Source organism: Dasypus novemcinctus, chromosome 17 (genome assembly GCF_030445035.2).
Source record: "Dasypus novemcinctus isolate mDasNov1 chromosome 17, mDasNov1.1.hap2, whole genome shotgun sequence".
In the NCBI taxonomy this organism is placed as follows: Eukaryota; Metazoa; Chordata; class Mammalia; order Cingulata; family Dasypodidae; genus Dasypus; species Dasypus novemcinctus.
Genome location: NC_080689.1, coordinates 12,356,193 through 12,374,412, shown reverse-complemented (window position 1 = coordinate 12,374,412; position 18,220 = coordinate 12,356,193). Strand labels below are relative to the sequence as shown.

At 39.3% G+C, this 18,220-nt stretch overlaps 1 protein-coding gene across 5 annotated transcripts in view; it reads left to right on the top strand.

Annotated features, from left to right (window-relative positions):
* The window catches only part of ST6GAL2 (ST6 beta-galactoside alpha-2,6-sialyltransferase 2), an 86,360-nt gene extending 75,707 nt beyond the window's left edge, over nt 1-10,653 (top strand). For all 5 annotated transcript variants that reach the window (XM_058278292.1, XM_023592235.3, XM_004470302.4 and 2 more), the window contains one exon: nt 5,622-10,653. In XM_058278292.1, the coding sequence (XP_058134275.1) occupies nt 5,622-5,890 (269 nt within the window). In that variant the 3' untranslated portion in view covers nt 5,891-10,653. The remainder of the gene's footprint in view (nt 1-5,621) is intronic.
* The last annotated feature ends 7,567 nt before the right edge of the window (nt 10,654-18,220 follow it).

Sequence of the window (18,220 nt, the reverse complement as noted above, 5' to 3'; positions counted from 1 at the left end):
ATTTTCATTTTTGATTAGTTAAAGCACTATCACTACCAGAAATACAACTTATTTAGATCTTTATTTTTTGAAATTTTGTAGCATTAAGCCCTGTATTATAGCATTATTAGATTTTAACTACAGACACCATTATTTGTTTATTATCAAGATATAGCTATAAAATTTCCTATTGTTATTAATGGCTTAATTTTTACATCCTTAAGACTATTCTATAAAGTGACATACATAACAGCTGACTTTAAATGTCCTTATATAAAGATGATTTATTTGTGTCTATCATGTTGCAACACGGATTCTGGGGTGAACTGATAAGTGAGTGATAAGTTTGGAAATCAGAAGTCGAAGTGCCAGCTCTCTTTGATTTCAAGAAACCATCCTCTCAGTAACATTCAGACAGATGGTTCAGCCAATATCATCCCCTGAAGAAACATAACATCTTTTTTGCACCTGTATTAGCAACTCCTAGCCCAGCAACAGGACTCTCCTTGGTGGCACAGAAACATATGCCTGCACTAGGAGCCATGCCAGCTTGGTGTGTGTGTGTATGTGTGTGTGTGTGTGTGTGTGCAAGTGTTCTGCTGGGAAAGGGAAGCAATAAATGTTGAAGGGAAGAAGGGGCTAGAAGGAATTTCTGCCCAGTCTGAATGTTCCTTAGTAAGGAAGGGCCTGAAGCTCTTTCTACTTGAGAACTGTCTTTGATAGCAGGTGACCCTGTAGACAGGACTTTGCTTTCTCCTCAGTTCTGTGGTATGTATCTATTTTCATTTCCTGTAGAGAACTTTTCTCTTGGGCAAGATGTCCTAGTGAAATCAGATTTAGACAGAAAAACTTAGTTTGTGACTAAGTAAATTATTTTTTTTTTTTGCAAATAATAGGTCTTCTTTTCCTACTTAAAGAGTGGTAAGATGTAAGATTTGAAGAACACATTGACCTAGTATCAAAGAAAGCAAAATCTAAGAACTTCTTCATCAAAACTCATTGTTGGGAAAACATCTTACTTTGATGTTTTCAGTTCTTATATGTAGAGGATTTTTCAAAACTAATACTTTATTATGCTTTCTTTATAATAAACCTGAATTAGAGTACATATATGAATAACTATAACTAACAGAATATAACCATATTTTAATATTAAATAAATTATTTTAATGACAAGTTTATTTAATATTAAGATATAAAAGTTTTAATATCTATAATGTATACTGCAGATAGTCCTCAAATTTCTAAATAAATATTTTAAAATCATTTTTTCTACTTTTGTAATATCACATCCATGTTATTATGGTGCAGCTCTACCTAACAAAATATTTTGAAGATATTACTAAAGAGATACACATTCAATGCAATTAAATATGGAAATGTAATTCCAGTTTTTACATTGATAACTGATAAACATTTTTCTCAATATTTTAAAATCACTGTGGAAATATGTTTTGACTTTTGAGAAGAAGGTCAGTAAATGGAAATCAGTGAAAACTTGACTCGTTTTTTAAACAAATCTCATTTTGTTAGCATATGTAAGTCCAGGGAGGTTTACAGATACTTTTTATTCTGGTATGTATATATTGATCCAAAATGCTTACATTTCTTTTCTAGCTAACTTTTCACCAAACCTTATGGAAAAGAGTGATGATCTTGTTTCATTCAATTTTCTTCTTTGCAGCTCTTTTGAAAAATCTCCTAGAAAATGTCAGGCCTTTTAAAAAGATAAAAAAAATACCTTACAACTAAATGTTTAAACTTTTTTTTTTAAAGATTTATTTATTTATTTCTCTCCCCTTCCTCCCCACCCTGCCCCAGTTGTCTGCTCTTTGTGTCTATTTGCTGTGTCGTCTTCTTTGTACACTTCGGTTGTTGTCAGCGGCACAGAAATCTGTTTCTTTTTGTTGTGTCATCTTGTTATGTCAGCTCTCCATGTGTGCAGTGCCATTCCTGGGCAGGCTGCACTTTCTTTCACGCCGGGTGGCTCTCCTTACGGGGTGCACTGCTTGCACATGGGGCTCCCCTATGCAGGGGACACCCCTGCATGGCAGGGCACTCCTTGCGCACATCAACACTGCGCATGGGCCAGCTGCACACAGGTCAAGGAGGCCTGGGGTTTGAACCAGGGACCTCCCATGTGGTAGACTGTTGCCCTAACTGCTAGGCCAAGTCTGCTTCCCTAAACTTTCTTTTAAAACACTAGCTAATGCTGTCACCCTTTGTACCATCATCCTCATTTTATTTTATTTAATAGACGTCTAAATCTTGGTCATAGCTAGGCTTGCTCATTCTTAGCACTGTTATAATACAATGCCTCCCTCAGTTCCTGGCACCATACACCAGGAACCCAATAAATGTCTGATAAATAAAAGACTGGTTGAAAGAATGAATGAATGAGAATTTGTGATTTATGTCATTTTATAAATGCACCTTTGATTTAACTGGTCTTACATATAGAAGGATGTCCACTGTCCTCCTTTATCATTACTTGTGCATTGTGGTTAAGATCTTGGGTTCTGCAAAGACCAGAATCAAATCTTGGCGCCACCATTCAACTAGATGTATGACCTTGAGCAAGCTTCCTAACCTCTCTAAACCCTAAATTTTAATTGTTCCTTCATCATTGAATTATCATGTGGGTTAAATTAGATAGGTGCCTAGGTCAAAAATTAATATTGAACACTTGCTATTATTGTGATGTGCCTTTTCTAAAACTTTGGTCAAATAAGCCTATAATCCCAAATAAAAGAGAATCATTCTTTGATTAAAACATATAAAACAAAGTGAAAATATACTCTTGTTTTCTTTGATATTACATAGGCCTTTACATGCATCAAATATGCATTTGATAATTTGATAGTGTATGGCTTTTTTGTTGGTTGAGCATTTAGGTTTTTTAATTGTTAGACATGATCAGCCAATTATATTAACGAGTCTGTATTACATTCATGTAGTAATACGCGCTATAGTTTATTCTATATTCCTTCCTTGAAGTTATTTCCTTAAGATAAGTTCTGAGGAGTATCGTTGCTGAAGCAAAGGGTATGGCATTTTAATGATTGTCAGTAAGTGCTGACATGCCACTTTCCTAGGATTATCTAGTTGAATTTCTAATCAACATTTGTCCTTATAGCTCACAGAGAGAAATATGCTAGTAGGTATTTTGAGAAATGTATTCCATGTACCATCGCCTTCTCCAAAGAAGCAATAAAGGCATTCCTGCCTCTATTGAACTGCACTTCTATTTTAAAAATTAAAAGGATGTAATGTGGATCAAGGTAATTTAGATGATCCATAAGGATTCACTTCTTTGGGAACAACTTCTTCATTTCATTAAGTTCCTTACCCCTCAGCCCTTTGGGAAGCTGCTTGTTCACATATGAGGAGCATTTCTCTCTTTCACCTTAATTGGATACTAGGGATTTTATATTGTTATTCGGTGTTATAAAGCCATTTTGATTGTACCATAGCCTGACTGAAGATAAAGAATAATTTACTTGGAATCCCCAGGCTTCTATTTTACTCTCATAATACAGGCATTTTTATATAAGGTGTGTGAACCCACCTGGGGTCATGAAGCATGGCTGGACCAGTTCCCCACTTAAGGGGGTAGGGGATCAAGGCACAACGAGGAGGCACATAAGCTGAGAACCATGGGCAGTCAGTCCTCGCAGGTGTGGGCCAGTCCAACATAATTATAGAGCTGGAACTCATTTATAATGTGAGCCTGACAACTTTTCAGTTATATACACTACCACCTCACTGCCCTCCCCTTAAAGCAGGCACTACTGATCATGTTATAAGTAATGTTTCTGTTGGATACACACCCAAGAATAATATGCCTTAAAACAAGTCATAAATTTCCTTTCCATTTTATATTGCATTTTGCATTTTAATTTTCCAATACATCATCCAAGCTCAAAACTTTAACACAAAATAATAATCTACTTGGCATCCATATTTGTGATTGTGTAAAATGCATCACAATTATGGTGATTAGTAATAGCGTTTTACTTTTTCCTGTAACTAATGAATCCTTTCTGTGTTGTAATTAAATAATACAATATAAATTAACCTAAAATTGTCCTGCAAGTATTATTTTTGCATTATATTGTGTTACTTAATATGATATATGCTTCTTAAAATTATTATTTTTGCATTATATTGTGTTACTTAATATGATATATATCAGGTCCAGATTTCCAAACAACTTTTAATTAAAAATATTTGGAATTGTCACTCAAAAAGTCACTTTTGTTCTTTAAGATATCTTAAGTAAAGACCTTAGGATTCTCCATTTTATGTTCGAATTTATGGAGAAACCATAAAAGTTGCTGTATTTCCATTAGACTACCATATTCAATACAGTTAGCCTTTCACCCTCATCACTCATTCAGAAAGTTATCATGCTCTCTTGGTTATCTCAGTTATGCTAAAGGGTAAATGATTCAACTACCCTAAGCTCTGAAAATGCATCAACTATATCTCTACCTGCAAAGTAGATTCCTTTCGGTGGATGGTTAGAGGGGAGACTTCACTCATTCAGAATTTGTGGAGTCAGAACATGGATTGAAGTTTGCTTTTTATCCAGGTATTGGAGCAAATGTAGAGGTGTCCATACTGCTTGTCATGCTGAGTCATATAAAATAACATTTATTAAGTCCAGCCAAAAAGCTTTTTAATCGCTTTGATAATTACATTGTACGATACAGCATTTAAAAGCAGACCCTTTGGCAAATGACTGCATCTTGAGTCACTGTAATTGCCTGGAAAAAAATGAACACTTTCTTTTCTTCAAACGAATCCCTAGTATTGGACTCATTTGTAAAAACTGGCCAAGGAAGAAACTTCACATTAATTGAATTCTGTTTAAAGATTTTAAAAACTGGCCACGCATCTGTTCAATCGGTTTAGAAACCTAAGTTAAAAAAACTCAAATTCATCTGCCTATGAAAAACTCCTCTCCATTCGGAAAGCAATAAAACTTTTATTAGGGATGAGAGCAGTTAATTTTTGGTAGTCAAAGAAAATTGCCCAAAGTAAAGATTCCTTAAGTGATTTTTCCCCTATTCTTTACAGAATAGCATAGTATTTCGCAGGAGAGGCTGGCCTGTGGCTGGTGTTGGGGAACTTGTATTTGATCATTGTGGCCCAGTACGTGTTGGGAACCACGTAATTGATCATTGTGGCCCAGTACGTCGAAACCGTGTGTGCATACAATAGGGTTTTTACTGAACACCTTTCTTTCCGGGAGTCTAGAGTTTTGGTACCTGCTAGGCAGAGGTTGGCTAAGTGTCCAGGCCCCTGGGTGCTGAGTAGGCACATTGCACACCTGTTGTCACAACTCATTTCTGGGGGAATTAAGTGTGTCCTGTGTGTGTCCAAGGGCAGAGACTCCACCTGGAGTGAATATATGTGGTATTAGGTGCTTCCTTGTCCCCAGCCTCCAGCATCTGCATGCACAGTGCTTAATGGAAGTTGTGACATGACCACGGTGAGGATAGCCAACAGGTGAACGCCTTGCTGGTATCTCCTGCCACCATCATTCCCCACCTCCCCACACACCCCGCTCCCTCCAAAGTCCCTCTCTCACGTGGAGGGGTTTATCGGGTTCTACTTGTCTTTCCTCTTCATCTCAGGAATCATCCTCATGATGTCCATGTGCAGTGAAGTGCACGTGTACGAGTATATCCCGTCGGTCCGGCAGACGGAGCTGTGCCATTACCACGAGCTGTACTACGACGCGGCCTGCACCCTCGGGGCCTACCACCCGCTGCTCTACGAGAAGCTCCTGGTGCAGCGCATGAACACAGGCCTGCAGGAGGACCTGCATCGCAAGGGCAAGGTCATCTTGCCCGGCTTCCGCGCGCTTCGCTGCCCCGCACCCCAGCCCCTCCCGCCCTCCTGACGAGGGACTTTGGGGAAACAATGTGCAATAAGGTACTACTGCTGTACTCCAACACACAGAAGAATACTTGAAGACAGATGAGACAATGAATCCGGAATCTTTTACCTGTACTTTAGTGGTGGCCACAAGAATTCTTCTCTTCCTAAGCCATTGAGTATTTACTACTGCTTTGAATATAGAAATGGAATTTAATTTTTTTAAAAGCTCAAGAGAGATGCAAAAAAATCAAAGGGGAGGGGGCTAGCTAGAAAGAAAACAAATGTATAATCATGAGTACAAATGTGTCTAAAATTGGTAACCCTTTCTTATGCCAACAGCTACCCCTTATCAGTGTTGGTTTTGACTACTGGTTTAGGTGACACCCCTGAAATTGTGAAACAGTTTATATCTAGAAACAACCAAGTCGAGGTGCAGTATCTATCACCTCCAGTGCATCGCTTGCACATACATTCATCATTAAATATCCTAGATTTTGACCAATATCTGAATTGTCACTCAGATGTGTTTTTCTAACAGGAATTCCCTGTATATCCTATAATGTTTCCAAATTGTTAATTACCAATCTTTGCTTCTCTTTTCCAACTGAATGCTTTGTTCTTTGAGTAGCAGAACAAATTTCTAAAACCATTAAACATGAATCTGAGCCATCTAAGGAAAAAAACAACTCCAGACTAGCACAACAGAGAGACACAAGGCACATTGTTTCTGTGCCACATTTTGTTACACAACTAAGGCCGTAGTTATCACACAGACTGAGAGGAACATCGTGGAGATGCAGACACAGCATCACGGGGCTGCAGGGTTGCACTGGGATATTCTCTGCCTCTGGCTTTTCTGCCTTAGACCACCTCGCCTGCGAGTCCGCCCCACAGCCCTCTCGTAGCCACATACACGCACTGATGGTTATTACAGCACGGGGCGAGGGTGCAGGGAACACCCTGGGACTTTCAGCCGAGAAGGAAGGGCTGCAGTGCTGCTCGGATGCACGCCTGACTCTTAGACAGATTGTTTTCTCTTTGCAGGTTAACATCCGCCATAGGGAAATGGGTGCAGAATTTAGTCTAATTCTGCCTGCAGACTAACATTTAGAAATCTAACCCCTGTTTTCACAGATAGATTTTTATGTCAACAGCATGGCAAAGCCATATAATTAAATAAAATTCTGTGACAGTATTGCCTTTAACAACAAGGGAAATCCACATTTCAGAGGGGAAGGCAGCTAGAGGGGAAATTTTCATCCCACTGTGTTGGCTTTATTCAGAGTCTGTTCTTTTGTTTGTTTGTTTAATCTTAACTTCTTTCCCTGCTACATTGAAAAAAAAAATCATTACGAACATGGTGAAACAGCAACATTTTGGGGTACCTTAATTAAGTATGCTAGTATGTCAATATATAATCAAAATATCACAATGATATAGTTAAGACTCTCCTTGATATTGACAATAGAAGCTTAATTAAATATATTCTCCCTTGCAAGTGTATAAACGTCAGGAGAGTTAAGCAAATATATATTATTTTTGTTTCAGGATTGTTTTGTTCCCAGAGTGCTATCAGTTCTTCAGCCAGAATGGTTTGCAGAAACGGACAGCATCTGTTTGGTTAGTCTACTCAGCAGAAATAAGCTTGGGTAGCAGACGTATCCTATGGCTTATTATCATCCTTGAAGTGGAAGCAATTAATAAGTTTTAATGAAGACAATATCCAATAGAAGCCCATTTTGAGAGCCCCATCTCTAGGACTGTGTGAAGGCATGGATAATTTTGTCCTCTGCATTAACTTAAGTCTGAGTAGACATTGTCAAGCCACTTTTCTCTGTAATTTCCTGAAAGGGCTCTGCCTCATCGCACGTTTGTGTGATAAGTTCAGTAACTTGTGAACGCTGAGGCCGTAGGCCTGCGATGGGATGAGCAGTGCTGCGAGGAGCTCCCAGGCTCTGCCTTTAAATGGCCACAACCGTTTAAGATCCTTGTACAGCCTTCCTAGTGAATTTACAGGATTTATTACCCAGGACAACCCCCACTGGTCCTGCCATTGGGATCAATGTAAATATTGAAGTTCAAATGCCCCTAGAAAATACTTCAAAGATATTTAATAGGCTTGTGTTCTAATGCAGGTAGTTTCTTAGAGTACTTTCAGTCTCACTGAGATTAGAAGAAAGATGGAAAAGCATAAAGGAAAATTTAATTAAAACTTTGAATTTATTATGGCCACAAAGACTCTTAGGGATCAAGGTCTATTAAACATTCAGAATGTGTCATATACGTATTCATATAGCATTGCCTGAGTATTCTTCTGTTTAAAAGCTGAAATTGGCCTCTCAAAAACATTAAGCCATTATAGGAAACACGATGACCGCTTCTAGTATTAGCTAAATTGGTCCTAAGTGGCAACATTTTGCCAGGTACTGATTAAATCCTTGGATGTCATATTTACTGAACTGCAATAAACACGTGGCCTTTCTGTAGAGTAGTTAAAACAAAAAATAACATCCCATTGCATTTCTCCCAGGTTCTGAGCCTTCTAAAACCCTCCATCCTCTTTGGTGTAGGGACGCTGATAAAATCCCTATGGTGCCACCTGAAGCTATTAGAGATCCCTTTTTTTTCCCCACTCTCAGGACTAAGTCATATTTGCTTTACATTTCAAGACAATATCCCTCTTTTTTTGTGCTCACAAAGGGAACATATGTTGACCAGGAATGACAGCTCACCTGTATCTAGGCATCTTTATATACTCACCTGTATCTGGACATGTTTCTCCAGTCTACACTTGGCATAAGGTGTAGCATTCTCACCATCCACATCGAATATCTGTGCTAGTCCCGTGTATCTGACCTTCCCTACTAACGCCTCACAGAGATGCTTTTATCAAGAATACTGTGTGCAGGCCCATGAGGTGGTCAGTTTAAAACCTGCATATAAGCCTCTGAGGTGTGCAGTAAAGCAAGCCAGGTGAGCGGGCTTTTGCACAGCTTTGAATTAGAGTCTCTTCCTGCCTGTCCTAACCCAAGCTCAAGGCTCCCTGCTTCAGAAAACAGCACTGCCCGGCGGTGGCCTGTTCCCCACGTGTCTCGTGCCCTTTGTGGCTGCGCCAGACACTTAATCAATGCCGGGCTCTCCAGTACTCATCGGTCATGGTGGCCATGGCGTCTGAACAAAAACAGTGCTAAAATAAGCGTTAGCATTTTCAAGACTGGGAAATAAAAGTAGCTGTTCAAAGCTACCACAGGGTCACTATATTATGTTTTTGAGCCAGTTCATTCTGATGGCCCAGATCACACCTCACGCTGCTGGCTGACCTTCCCGGGCAGGAGCCACTTAAAGCCGCTGAATCAATTAGAGCCTGTCTTGGTACATTAAGTGGGAGCAGTCACCGATGAGTAAAGGCACGCGATGGAAGAATTTTGCATGCACAAATGACAAGATTAGATTTATCTCTCCAACCTTTCTGATAGATCAAGACAGAGTGCATATTTGAGACTAGTGGCCAAATAGCCTGACCTCATTTCTGCTCAGCTGTGGACAGAGACAGAGAAGTGGAGGTTGGGGGTAGCCTATTGAGAAATGCAGGATTGAATATATATGCCAAATAACCTCGGAATATGTTCTATCCTACTGCCTGTTTTCTTACTTCCTGACAATTTAGAACTCTTATCCAGTGGTTACACGACTAATCAAGGCAGCTACGTTTAGAAATTAATTGCTTAGGTAAAATGTGCCTGAGTTGGAACTTGTTTTTTATACTCTGGATACTTCCATTGTGAAATTATTCTGCATGTTTCTGTCATTTGGGCATTATTTATACTATTAGCAAATGAAAGAAATTTTTTGTCAATCCAAGGAGATAAATTGTAAGTTCCAATTCTTGTTTGATTAAATGAATGAAGCATTTCAGTAAAAAAAAAAAAAAAAAAAAAAAAAATCCAACATATTCCTTCATAAGCTTGGGCTAATGAAATGTAAAGAATTAAAGGCATTGCTATAGTTATTAGTATAAAAAGTGCGCATGTAGATATAGTTATATAATTGTATATATACATATCTACACACATGTTGTTTTTAGGTTGTTTCTTTTCCTCAATCTGTCTGAAACTTTTACGATAAATTTTATTTTAATTATGCAAATACCAGTTTTTTAACAGAAGGAAGCAAATGTTATTTGTTCTTCTGTTAAAAAATAAATTGCCTCCTCTATTCCCCTTCCCACACAAACATATCCCATGCTTCTTGGCTATGTTAAAAAAGCATGCAGGGAAATATTTAAAAGTATAAATTGTAGGAATCCCTGGGCCTGAATATTATATCCTTTTCAGATGCCTGATTTAACTCTGAACTTTGAAGAGAAGACTGTCTATAGCTCATGTTTTTACAACATTAGGGGAAGAAATATATATTGGTTCTATGAAAACTAGTCTTATTGGATAGATTTCAAACACATTAACTGCATTGGTAGTGTTAAAATCTGACACTTGAGATCCCACACATCTGTGTTGCTCCAGATAAAATAATTATGAAATTCTTCTGATGGAAACCAGTGAACTTTTTTAACAGCTTTGGGGATTTTTTTTGTATGATCATTTTTAAAAATGAAATGTGTACTCTTCAAACAAATTAAAGCTTGAGGTTTTCCAGGAGTCACATTTTAAATGTGTTTGTATACATTTTAACACTTTGATACTTTATATTTTGGTTTTGTATATTTTTATGTGTAAACAGTGTACAGACTTTTTCTTGTAAATAAAACATGTTTTCATTTGTGTAGAAGCTTCTCTTTTAATTTTTTAGAAGTTACAGATACAAGTGAGCAAGTGGCAAAATAATGAGGCAGCCCTAGAAAAAATGGCCCAAAGGCGAGATCTAATTAGAAAACTGAGTGGCAAAAAAAGGACAAAGCTTACCTTTAAACTAAGCAAGTGGAAATGGCCTAGGCCTGAAATGGGAGATGGTTTGTTTATTTTTTTCCCCAGGGGTTAACTGTCACACGCAGAAGAGTGGCAGTGGCAAAATCGATTAGAAAAAGGTAATAGTTCATCTAAAAGATCCTATTTTTGAAGTAGTTGCCCATCATTTTGACTAATTAATTGCCAAGGGGGACTCTTCCCCTGCTTGATTGGGCTTTAAATCTTAGAAACCGTAAATAAGTTAATAGAGGAAGCCTACAGACGTGAAATGTCCTCAAGCCCTACTACAATGTCGAATTAAACTTGGCATTTCAGACCTGGCAGCTGGGAGAAAAATCAGTTACGGATGCTCCTGGAAGGAAATTCTCTGTCATTCGTACTTTCTGCTTAGACTGTGAAGGAATCCTTGAGGGCCCTTAACGGTTTTTGATGTGAGGACCGATGAAAGCAGCTGGCGACTTGGGGAGAGAGAAATCACCCCTGACAGGGGCGCGGAGCTGGCGAGGACGCCCACCCTTGACGTCATCTGCGCTTTTCTTCCCCCGCAAGATGGCTGCCTTCTCCCAGGTTACCAGCCAGCGGGCTTGGCTCCACAGACCTGATGAGGACGGGCTGGGGGGTGAACGCCGCAGACTTAATCCACCCTCAGCTGCCCGGGAAAGCTCAGGTGCATGCAACAGGAGTCTTTCGAGCGCTGAACGCTACTTACAGGATCGCAGGCAAAGAGAAAGGATTTTAGGCGGCACTCACAAAAATAAAGGCCCCATACAGGGGAAGGAGGCAGAAGGCCAATGAGGAAAAGGGAGGGCTGAGAGGGAGTGAAAAGAAAACGCCAGGGATCTACAACCCCATTTGCACACGGAAATCATTCATTCCTATGACAAACGATGCACCAAGTTTATACAACTGAATGGATGGAGACGTAGTGTGCAAGGAATTCTGGTGTACAGAAATTCTGAAGAGGGCCCTCCTGCACTTAATCTACAGCAGGGGTGAAGGCACTCATATCCGACCACCTATTTTTGTAAATAAAATTTTATTATAACACAGTATGCTCACTCATTCCTGTCTAGGACCGCTTTTGCCAACAAAGGCATAGTTGAGTAATTAGTGGCAGAGACCACATGGCCCAAAATCTAAAATATTTACTATTTGGCCCCGTACAGAAAAAATTTGTTGACTGTCTCTTATAAATACAATTTGCTGAGAACTTATTTAGGCAAGTGTGGTGGTAGACACTGTGTAGATGATCACATGTAATCATCAGAAAACAACCTTCTAAGGGAGGTATTACATTATCCCCAAGAAAGCTGGGGACAGGAAAGTTAAGTCTTCAGCCAGTGATCACACAGCCAGTAAATGGCAGAGCTGAGCTCACAGTCCTTGTTTGATTTCAATGTCTGGATTCAGAATCGTTATATTAGACTTTTAAAAGCAGCTCATCCCTTACAATGGAATGTTACTCAGCCATCCAAAGGAAGGAAGTTCTGATACATTATACCACATGGGTGAACCTTGACGATATTATGCTGAGTGAACATAAGCCAGATACAAAAGGACAGATATTGTATAATTCCATTTTTATGAAATAACTAGAATATGCAAATTCATAGAGACAGAAAGTAGATTTATAGGTTACCGGGGTCGGGGTTGTGTGGGAATAAGGAGTCAGTGCTTAATGGGGACAGAGTTTTTGTTTGGGGTGATGGAAAATTTTTGGTGATGGTGGTGATGGTAGCCCAACATTATAAATGGGGTTAAAACTAGTGACTAGTACACTTGAAAATAGTTAAAATGGGAAATTTTATATTGTATGTATGTCACCACAAAATCAATTAAAAAAAAGAAAGAAAGAAAAGCAGCTCCTCAAGATCATGCCCTAGTACTAAAGAATCACCAGCCCTAACATATTTCAGCTTCAGAGGATAATTATATTTTGAGTATTTTGAGAAATTGCTTTGAAGTCTTCAGAGATTACAAGAACTCGGGCTTTTCCAGTTCTCTAAATTAGGAGAATGCTAAAATGTTTTTTTCCTAAAAATTTATTTTATTTATTTCAACCCCCCTGCACCTCGTTCCCCCATTGTCTGCTCTCTGTGTCCTTTTGCTGTGTGTTCTTCTGTGTCTGCTTGTATTCTCATTATACAATTCCGGGAACCAATCTTGGAACCTTCCGGAGTGGAAGAGAGATGATTACTCTCTTGCACCACCTCAGCTCCTTGTTTCGCTACCTCTGTGTCTCTTGTTGCGTCATATTGCTGCACCAATTCTCCACGTCAGCCGGCACTCCTGCATGGGGCAGCTTTCCCGCATGGGAGGGCGTTCCCATGCAGGGCAGCACTCCTGCACAGGGCTGCATTCCCACGTGGGGCGGCACTCCGTGTGGGCCAGCTCGCCATGTGGGCCAGCTTGCCCTCACCAGGAGGCCCTGGGCATCGAACCCTGAACCTCCTATATGGTAGACAGGAGCCCAATTGTTTGAGCCACATCCATGTCCCTAAAATGTTTCTTAACTACATATATCTGTAGGGTGGCAATTTTTATTTTGTTATAAGTCAGACCGCAATTAAAGCCTCTGTAATTGTCACAGCCCAATGAAATGAGTACCTCTGATTTGGCACTGAGAGAGAAGTTGTGAAGAATTGACATTCCATAAGCTCTATTCCCAGGCACTGTTCTAACTAAGGTATCATGTTAGAGAAACAAATAGTAGTTAATGTGAAGAATTGAGGCACCAGCTGAGAAATTGATCACAAAAGTCAAGGTAAAAGAAAAAATCACTGACTTGGGAAAACCCATCTTCTGTCATTGCTGACTTCCTTGTTATCACGAGAGTGGAGAGGAAAAGAGAAAACAGCAGGATACCTCTTGGCCACTTTCAAAACAACTCTGGCATCAAGAGTTTGGCAAGGATCCTTTCCAGCTGCTCTGATTCCCATCTCTGAAACCTATTGGGAAGCATTCAGGAGGGCACTGGAAAAGCTGGAGGAAAACATCCAAGCATGGGCTCAGTGGCCCAGGCTGTGCCTGGTAGATGAGGAGCCAGCAGCCGTGTCAATGGTGCTGTGGTACTGCCAGGATCATCCGGGGCAACTCACAGAGCCTGTCCAGGAGCACTGGCAAAGTCATCGTTGTCTCAGAAGACCCTTATCCAAGCCACGTAGGGAGAGTGTGTAAGAAAAGTGACTTTATTTTTTGTAATGAAATTTCATTTCTGTCTTGAGTCACTCTCCCACTATGAGGTAAAAACTACCATGTTTCATTTGATCTGACTCATTAAGTATAAGATGCACAGTAAGTATAAACTGACACTTACGTATAAGATTACATTCTTCTGTTTACAGCTACAAAGAAAACTGCTGTCATTCACACGGGTTTTACATCTCACTTAGGCATGCCCTGTGGGGCACAGTAGCCATCAGAAGCCATGAGCCACACGTGGAATTTGTACACTTGAAATATGGCTAGACTGACTTGAGACCTGAAGTATAAAATACACTTTGGATTTCCAAGACTTACTATGAAAAACTGAACATAAATTATCTCAATAAATTCGATATATTGATTACATGGTGCAATATTTTTAATATATTTGGTTAAATAAATATATTATTAAAATTAACTTCCCCTGTTTCTTTTTACATTTGTAGCATGCCTACTAGAAGGTTTAAAATTATGTCTGTGCTTGCACTTTATTTCTATTGCACAACAGTGGCTTGGAACATTGATTTTGTATTTGTTGGGAAATTGCTTTTAGACTTATTTAGAAATAGACTTTTTATATATCACATTTTTATATTCATAAAGGCAAAAAATAAGCACTAAAAATTGATTAAGGTATTCTTAAAACTTATTCATATTTAAGTGATTCTCTTCTGTGTTGCTTTTTGGCTGAGTCATTGATTTCCATGTTTTTCTGCCCTAAATTATCTGCTATACTGTCAGAAGTAGTGGTAATACATAATTTTTTAAAGAGCTCTACCTTTGTCCCAAGGGTTTTCTTCTAAACTATTGACATCCATTCTGCAATTCTGATGCACACCAGCAGACAAGGTCAAGTTCCTCAGGATTGCTACCTGGCCAACTATGGTTGCTAGACACATTTCAATTTCAGAAAAATTTAAAATATGAGAGAAAATGCAACTTGGTATTGACGAAATATAGTATTTCATACCTAGTCTCACTCGTTCCCCCACCATCAGTCACTGGAGGAGGCAGAATGGGTTTGGAGATCCCCCAAAGCCCCATCCCCAGGGAACGTCCCTATTGTCCTGTCTGACAATTCCTGGGAAAGTTCCCACTCCTCAGTCATCTCCTTTCTCTTCGGGGTTCCATTGACTTGCAGCTTCTTCCTGTGGCTTTCTCTATGTCTGCATTACTTTCAGTTTATAAAGTACTCCAGGAATCCAGGTTAAAGCCCAACCTGAATGAGTTCTCCACACCTTAACTAGAAATAACATCTTCAAAAATTCTTATTTACAATAGGTTCAGGGAAGTGGATTTGGCTCAACTGATAGAGTGTCCGCCTACCACATGGGAGGTCCAGGGTTCAAGCTGGCCCACAACAGTGCTGATGTGCGCAAGGAGTGCCAAACCATGCAGGGGTATCCCCCGCAAAGGGAAGCCCCATGCTCAAGGAGTGTGTCTCACAAGGAGAGCCACCCCGTGTGAAAAAAGCACAGCCTGCCAGGACTGGTGCTGCACACATGGAGAGCTGACACAGCAAGATGATGCAACAAAAGAGACACACATTCCCAGTGATGCTGACAAGAATGTAAGTGGACATAGAAGAACACACAGCAAATGGACACAGAGAGAAGATGGGGGGTAGGGGAAGGGGAGAGAAATAAATAAAAAATAAATCTTTAAAAAAACACACAAAAAACAATAGGTTCATACCCACAGAATGGATTAACATTAAAAACATGTTATTTTTTTCTGGGTACATAATTCAACCTACCACACACTCAATCAAATGGTAATAATTGAAAAAATGGATAAAAAGCATGATTCAACCATATTCTGTCTGCAAGAAACACTCTTTAGATTCAAAGACTGAAAGTGAAAGGATGGAAAAGATACACTGTACAAACAGTAATCAAAAGAGAATTAGAGTGGCTTTATTAATTTCAGACAAAACAGACTTTAAGATAAAGTATGCTGTCAGACCATAATAGAAAAAAATTGAAAATCATTAACAGAACAAAACTTGGGGATTCCATAAATATTTGGAAATTAAGCAGCACATTCTTAAATAATCAATGAAAAAGGAATTTAAAAAATACTTTAAGATGAATAAAAATGAAAACACAACACACCAAAATTTATGGGATGCAGTGAAATCAATGCTTCAAGGAAAATTTATAGCTGTAAACACCTATATTTTAAAAGTTGAATGATCCCAAATAATTAACCTAAACTTCTACCACAACAAACTAGGATAAAAGCAAGCTAAACTCAAAGCAAGCAGGAGAAATGAAATTGTAAAGATAGAGAACAGAAAACAGTAGAGAAAAATATTTAGTTGGTTATGTGAAAAGATTAATGAAGCTGACAAACCTTTAGATAGACTAATCCATAAAACAAGAAAGAAGACCAATTACTGAAGTCATGAATGAAAGAAAAGACATCATTTCTGATTTTATAAAAAAGTCTTACAAGGAATACTAGTAACAATTACACGCCAATAAATTCGATAACTTAAATGAAATGGACAAATTCCTAGAAAGAGACAAACTACCAAACTATCTCAAGATATAGAACATCTGAATAGACCTATAACAAGTAAAGAGATTGGAATATAATTAAAACCATCCCACACAGAAAAGCACAGACCTAGAAGATTTCTCAGGTAAATTCTATCAAACATTTAAAGAAGGATTAACAACAATCCTTCATGGACTCTTCCAAAAAAGTAGAAAGGGAGGAATTCTTATTAAAATATTCTATGAGGCCAGCATTACCCTGATACCAAAACCAGACAAAGACATTACAAGGAAAGAAACCTATAGACCAATATCCTTTAAGAATGTAACTGCAAAGATCCTAAAGAAAATAGTAGCAAACGAAATCTAGCAACATACAAAAAGGATTATACACCATGACTAAATGGGATTGTCCCATGAATACAAGGTTAATTTAACGTAGAAAATGCAATTAATATAGTAGCCATACTTTTATAATAAAAGAGAAAGTCACGTGACTATCTTGAGAGATGCATTAAAGCAGGGGTTCTTTTTTTTTTTAAGATTTATTTTTTATTTATTTCTCTCCCCTTCCCCCCCCCCCCCAGTTGTCTGCTCTCTGTGTCCATTCACTGTGTGTTCTTCTGTGTCCACTTGTATTTTTGTCAGCGGCACCTGGAATCTGTGTCTCTTTTTTTGTTGCATCATCTTGCTGCACCAGCTCTCCATGTGTGCAGCACCTCCCTGGGCAGGCTGCACTTTTCTTGCACTGGGCAGCTTTCCTTAAGGGGCACACTCCTTGTGCATGGGGCTCCCCTATGGGGGTGACACTCCTGTGTGGCACAGCACTCCTTGTGTGCATCAGCACTGCTCATTGGCCAGCTCATCACAAGGATCAGAAGGCCCTGGGTTTGAACCCTGGACTTCCCATGTTGTAGGCGAATGCTCTATCTGTTGAGCCAAATCTGCTTTCCAAACAGGGGTTCTTAACAAGGGATCTGCGAGCTTGAACTGAAATTCAGAAAACATTATTCTTGTGGGGACATGTAGGTGCAGGTGCAATATATTTATTAAATAATACACAGTTAAGTGTGGACTCAGTAAGGGGTCCGTGGTTTTTACCTGATTGACAAAGGGGTCCATGGAACAGAAAAGGTTAAGAACCGCAGCATTCTTTTGGCAATATGGCAAGTGAGGGTTGCTGGTTTGGAGTGTTGGATGTGGGGGGCATTCGGGACAGCCAAACCTGGGACAGGCTTCTAGGGAGTATGTGTGTTCATCTAGCCAGAGTGTTTTATCAGTGGGTGGAGACCCACGTAATGAGTGACAAGGTGGTGGACTCCCATCCTGGGAAGGCCCACTATGTTCTCAAATAGAGGGGCAGGAGTCTCTCAAGAGCACGGGCAGTGCCTATCAGGGAGGGCAGACCAGTGTGTCAAACCCTCAGTGTTGCAAGTACCTATGAATTCTTTTCCTTCAAGGAATGAAGGTTGGTGGTTGCCATGGGTCCCCAGGGGAGGGGGAAGGAGGAATAGAATAGATAGAACAAGGGGCATTTTGGGGGTGATGGAAGTGTTCTACCTGATCTTACTATGATGGATACAGGCCATGTTGAATTGCATCAAAGTTTATAAAAGTGTATGGTCCAAAATGTAAACCATAAGGTAAACCATTTACTATTTTTGGCAGCTATGTTTCAATATTTGTACATCAGCTGTAACAAACATTCCATCCACTTATAAAATG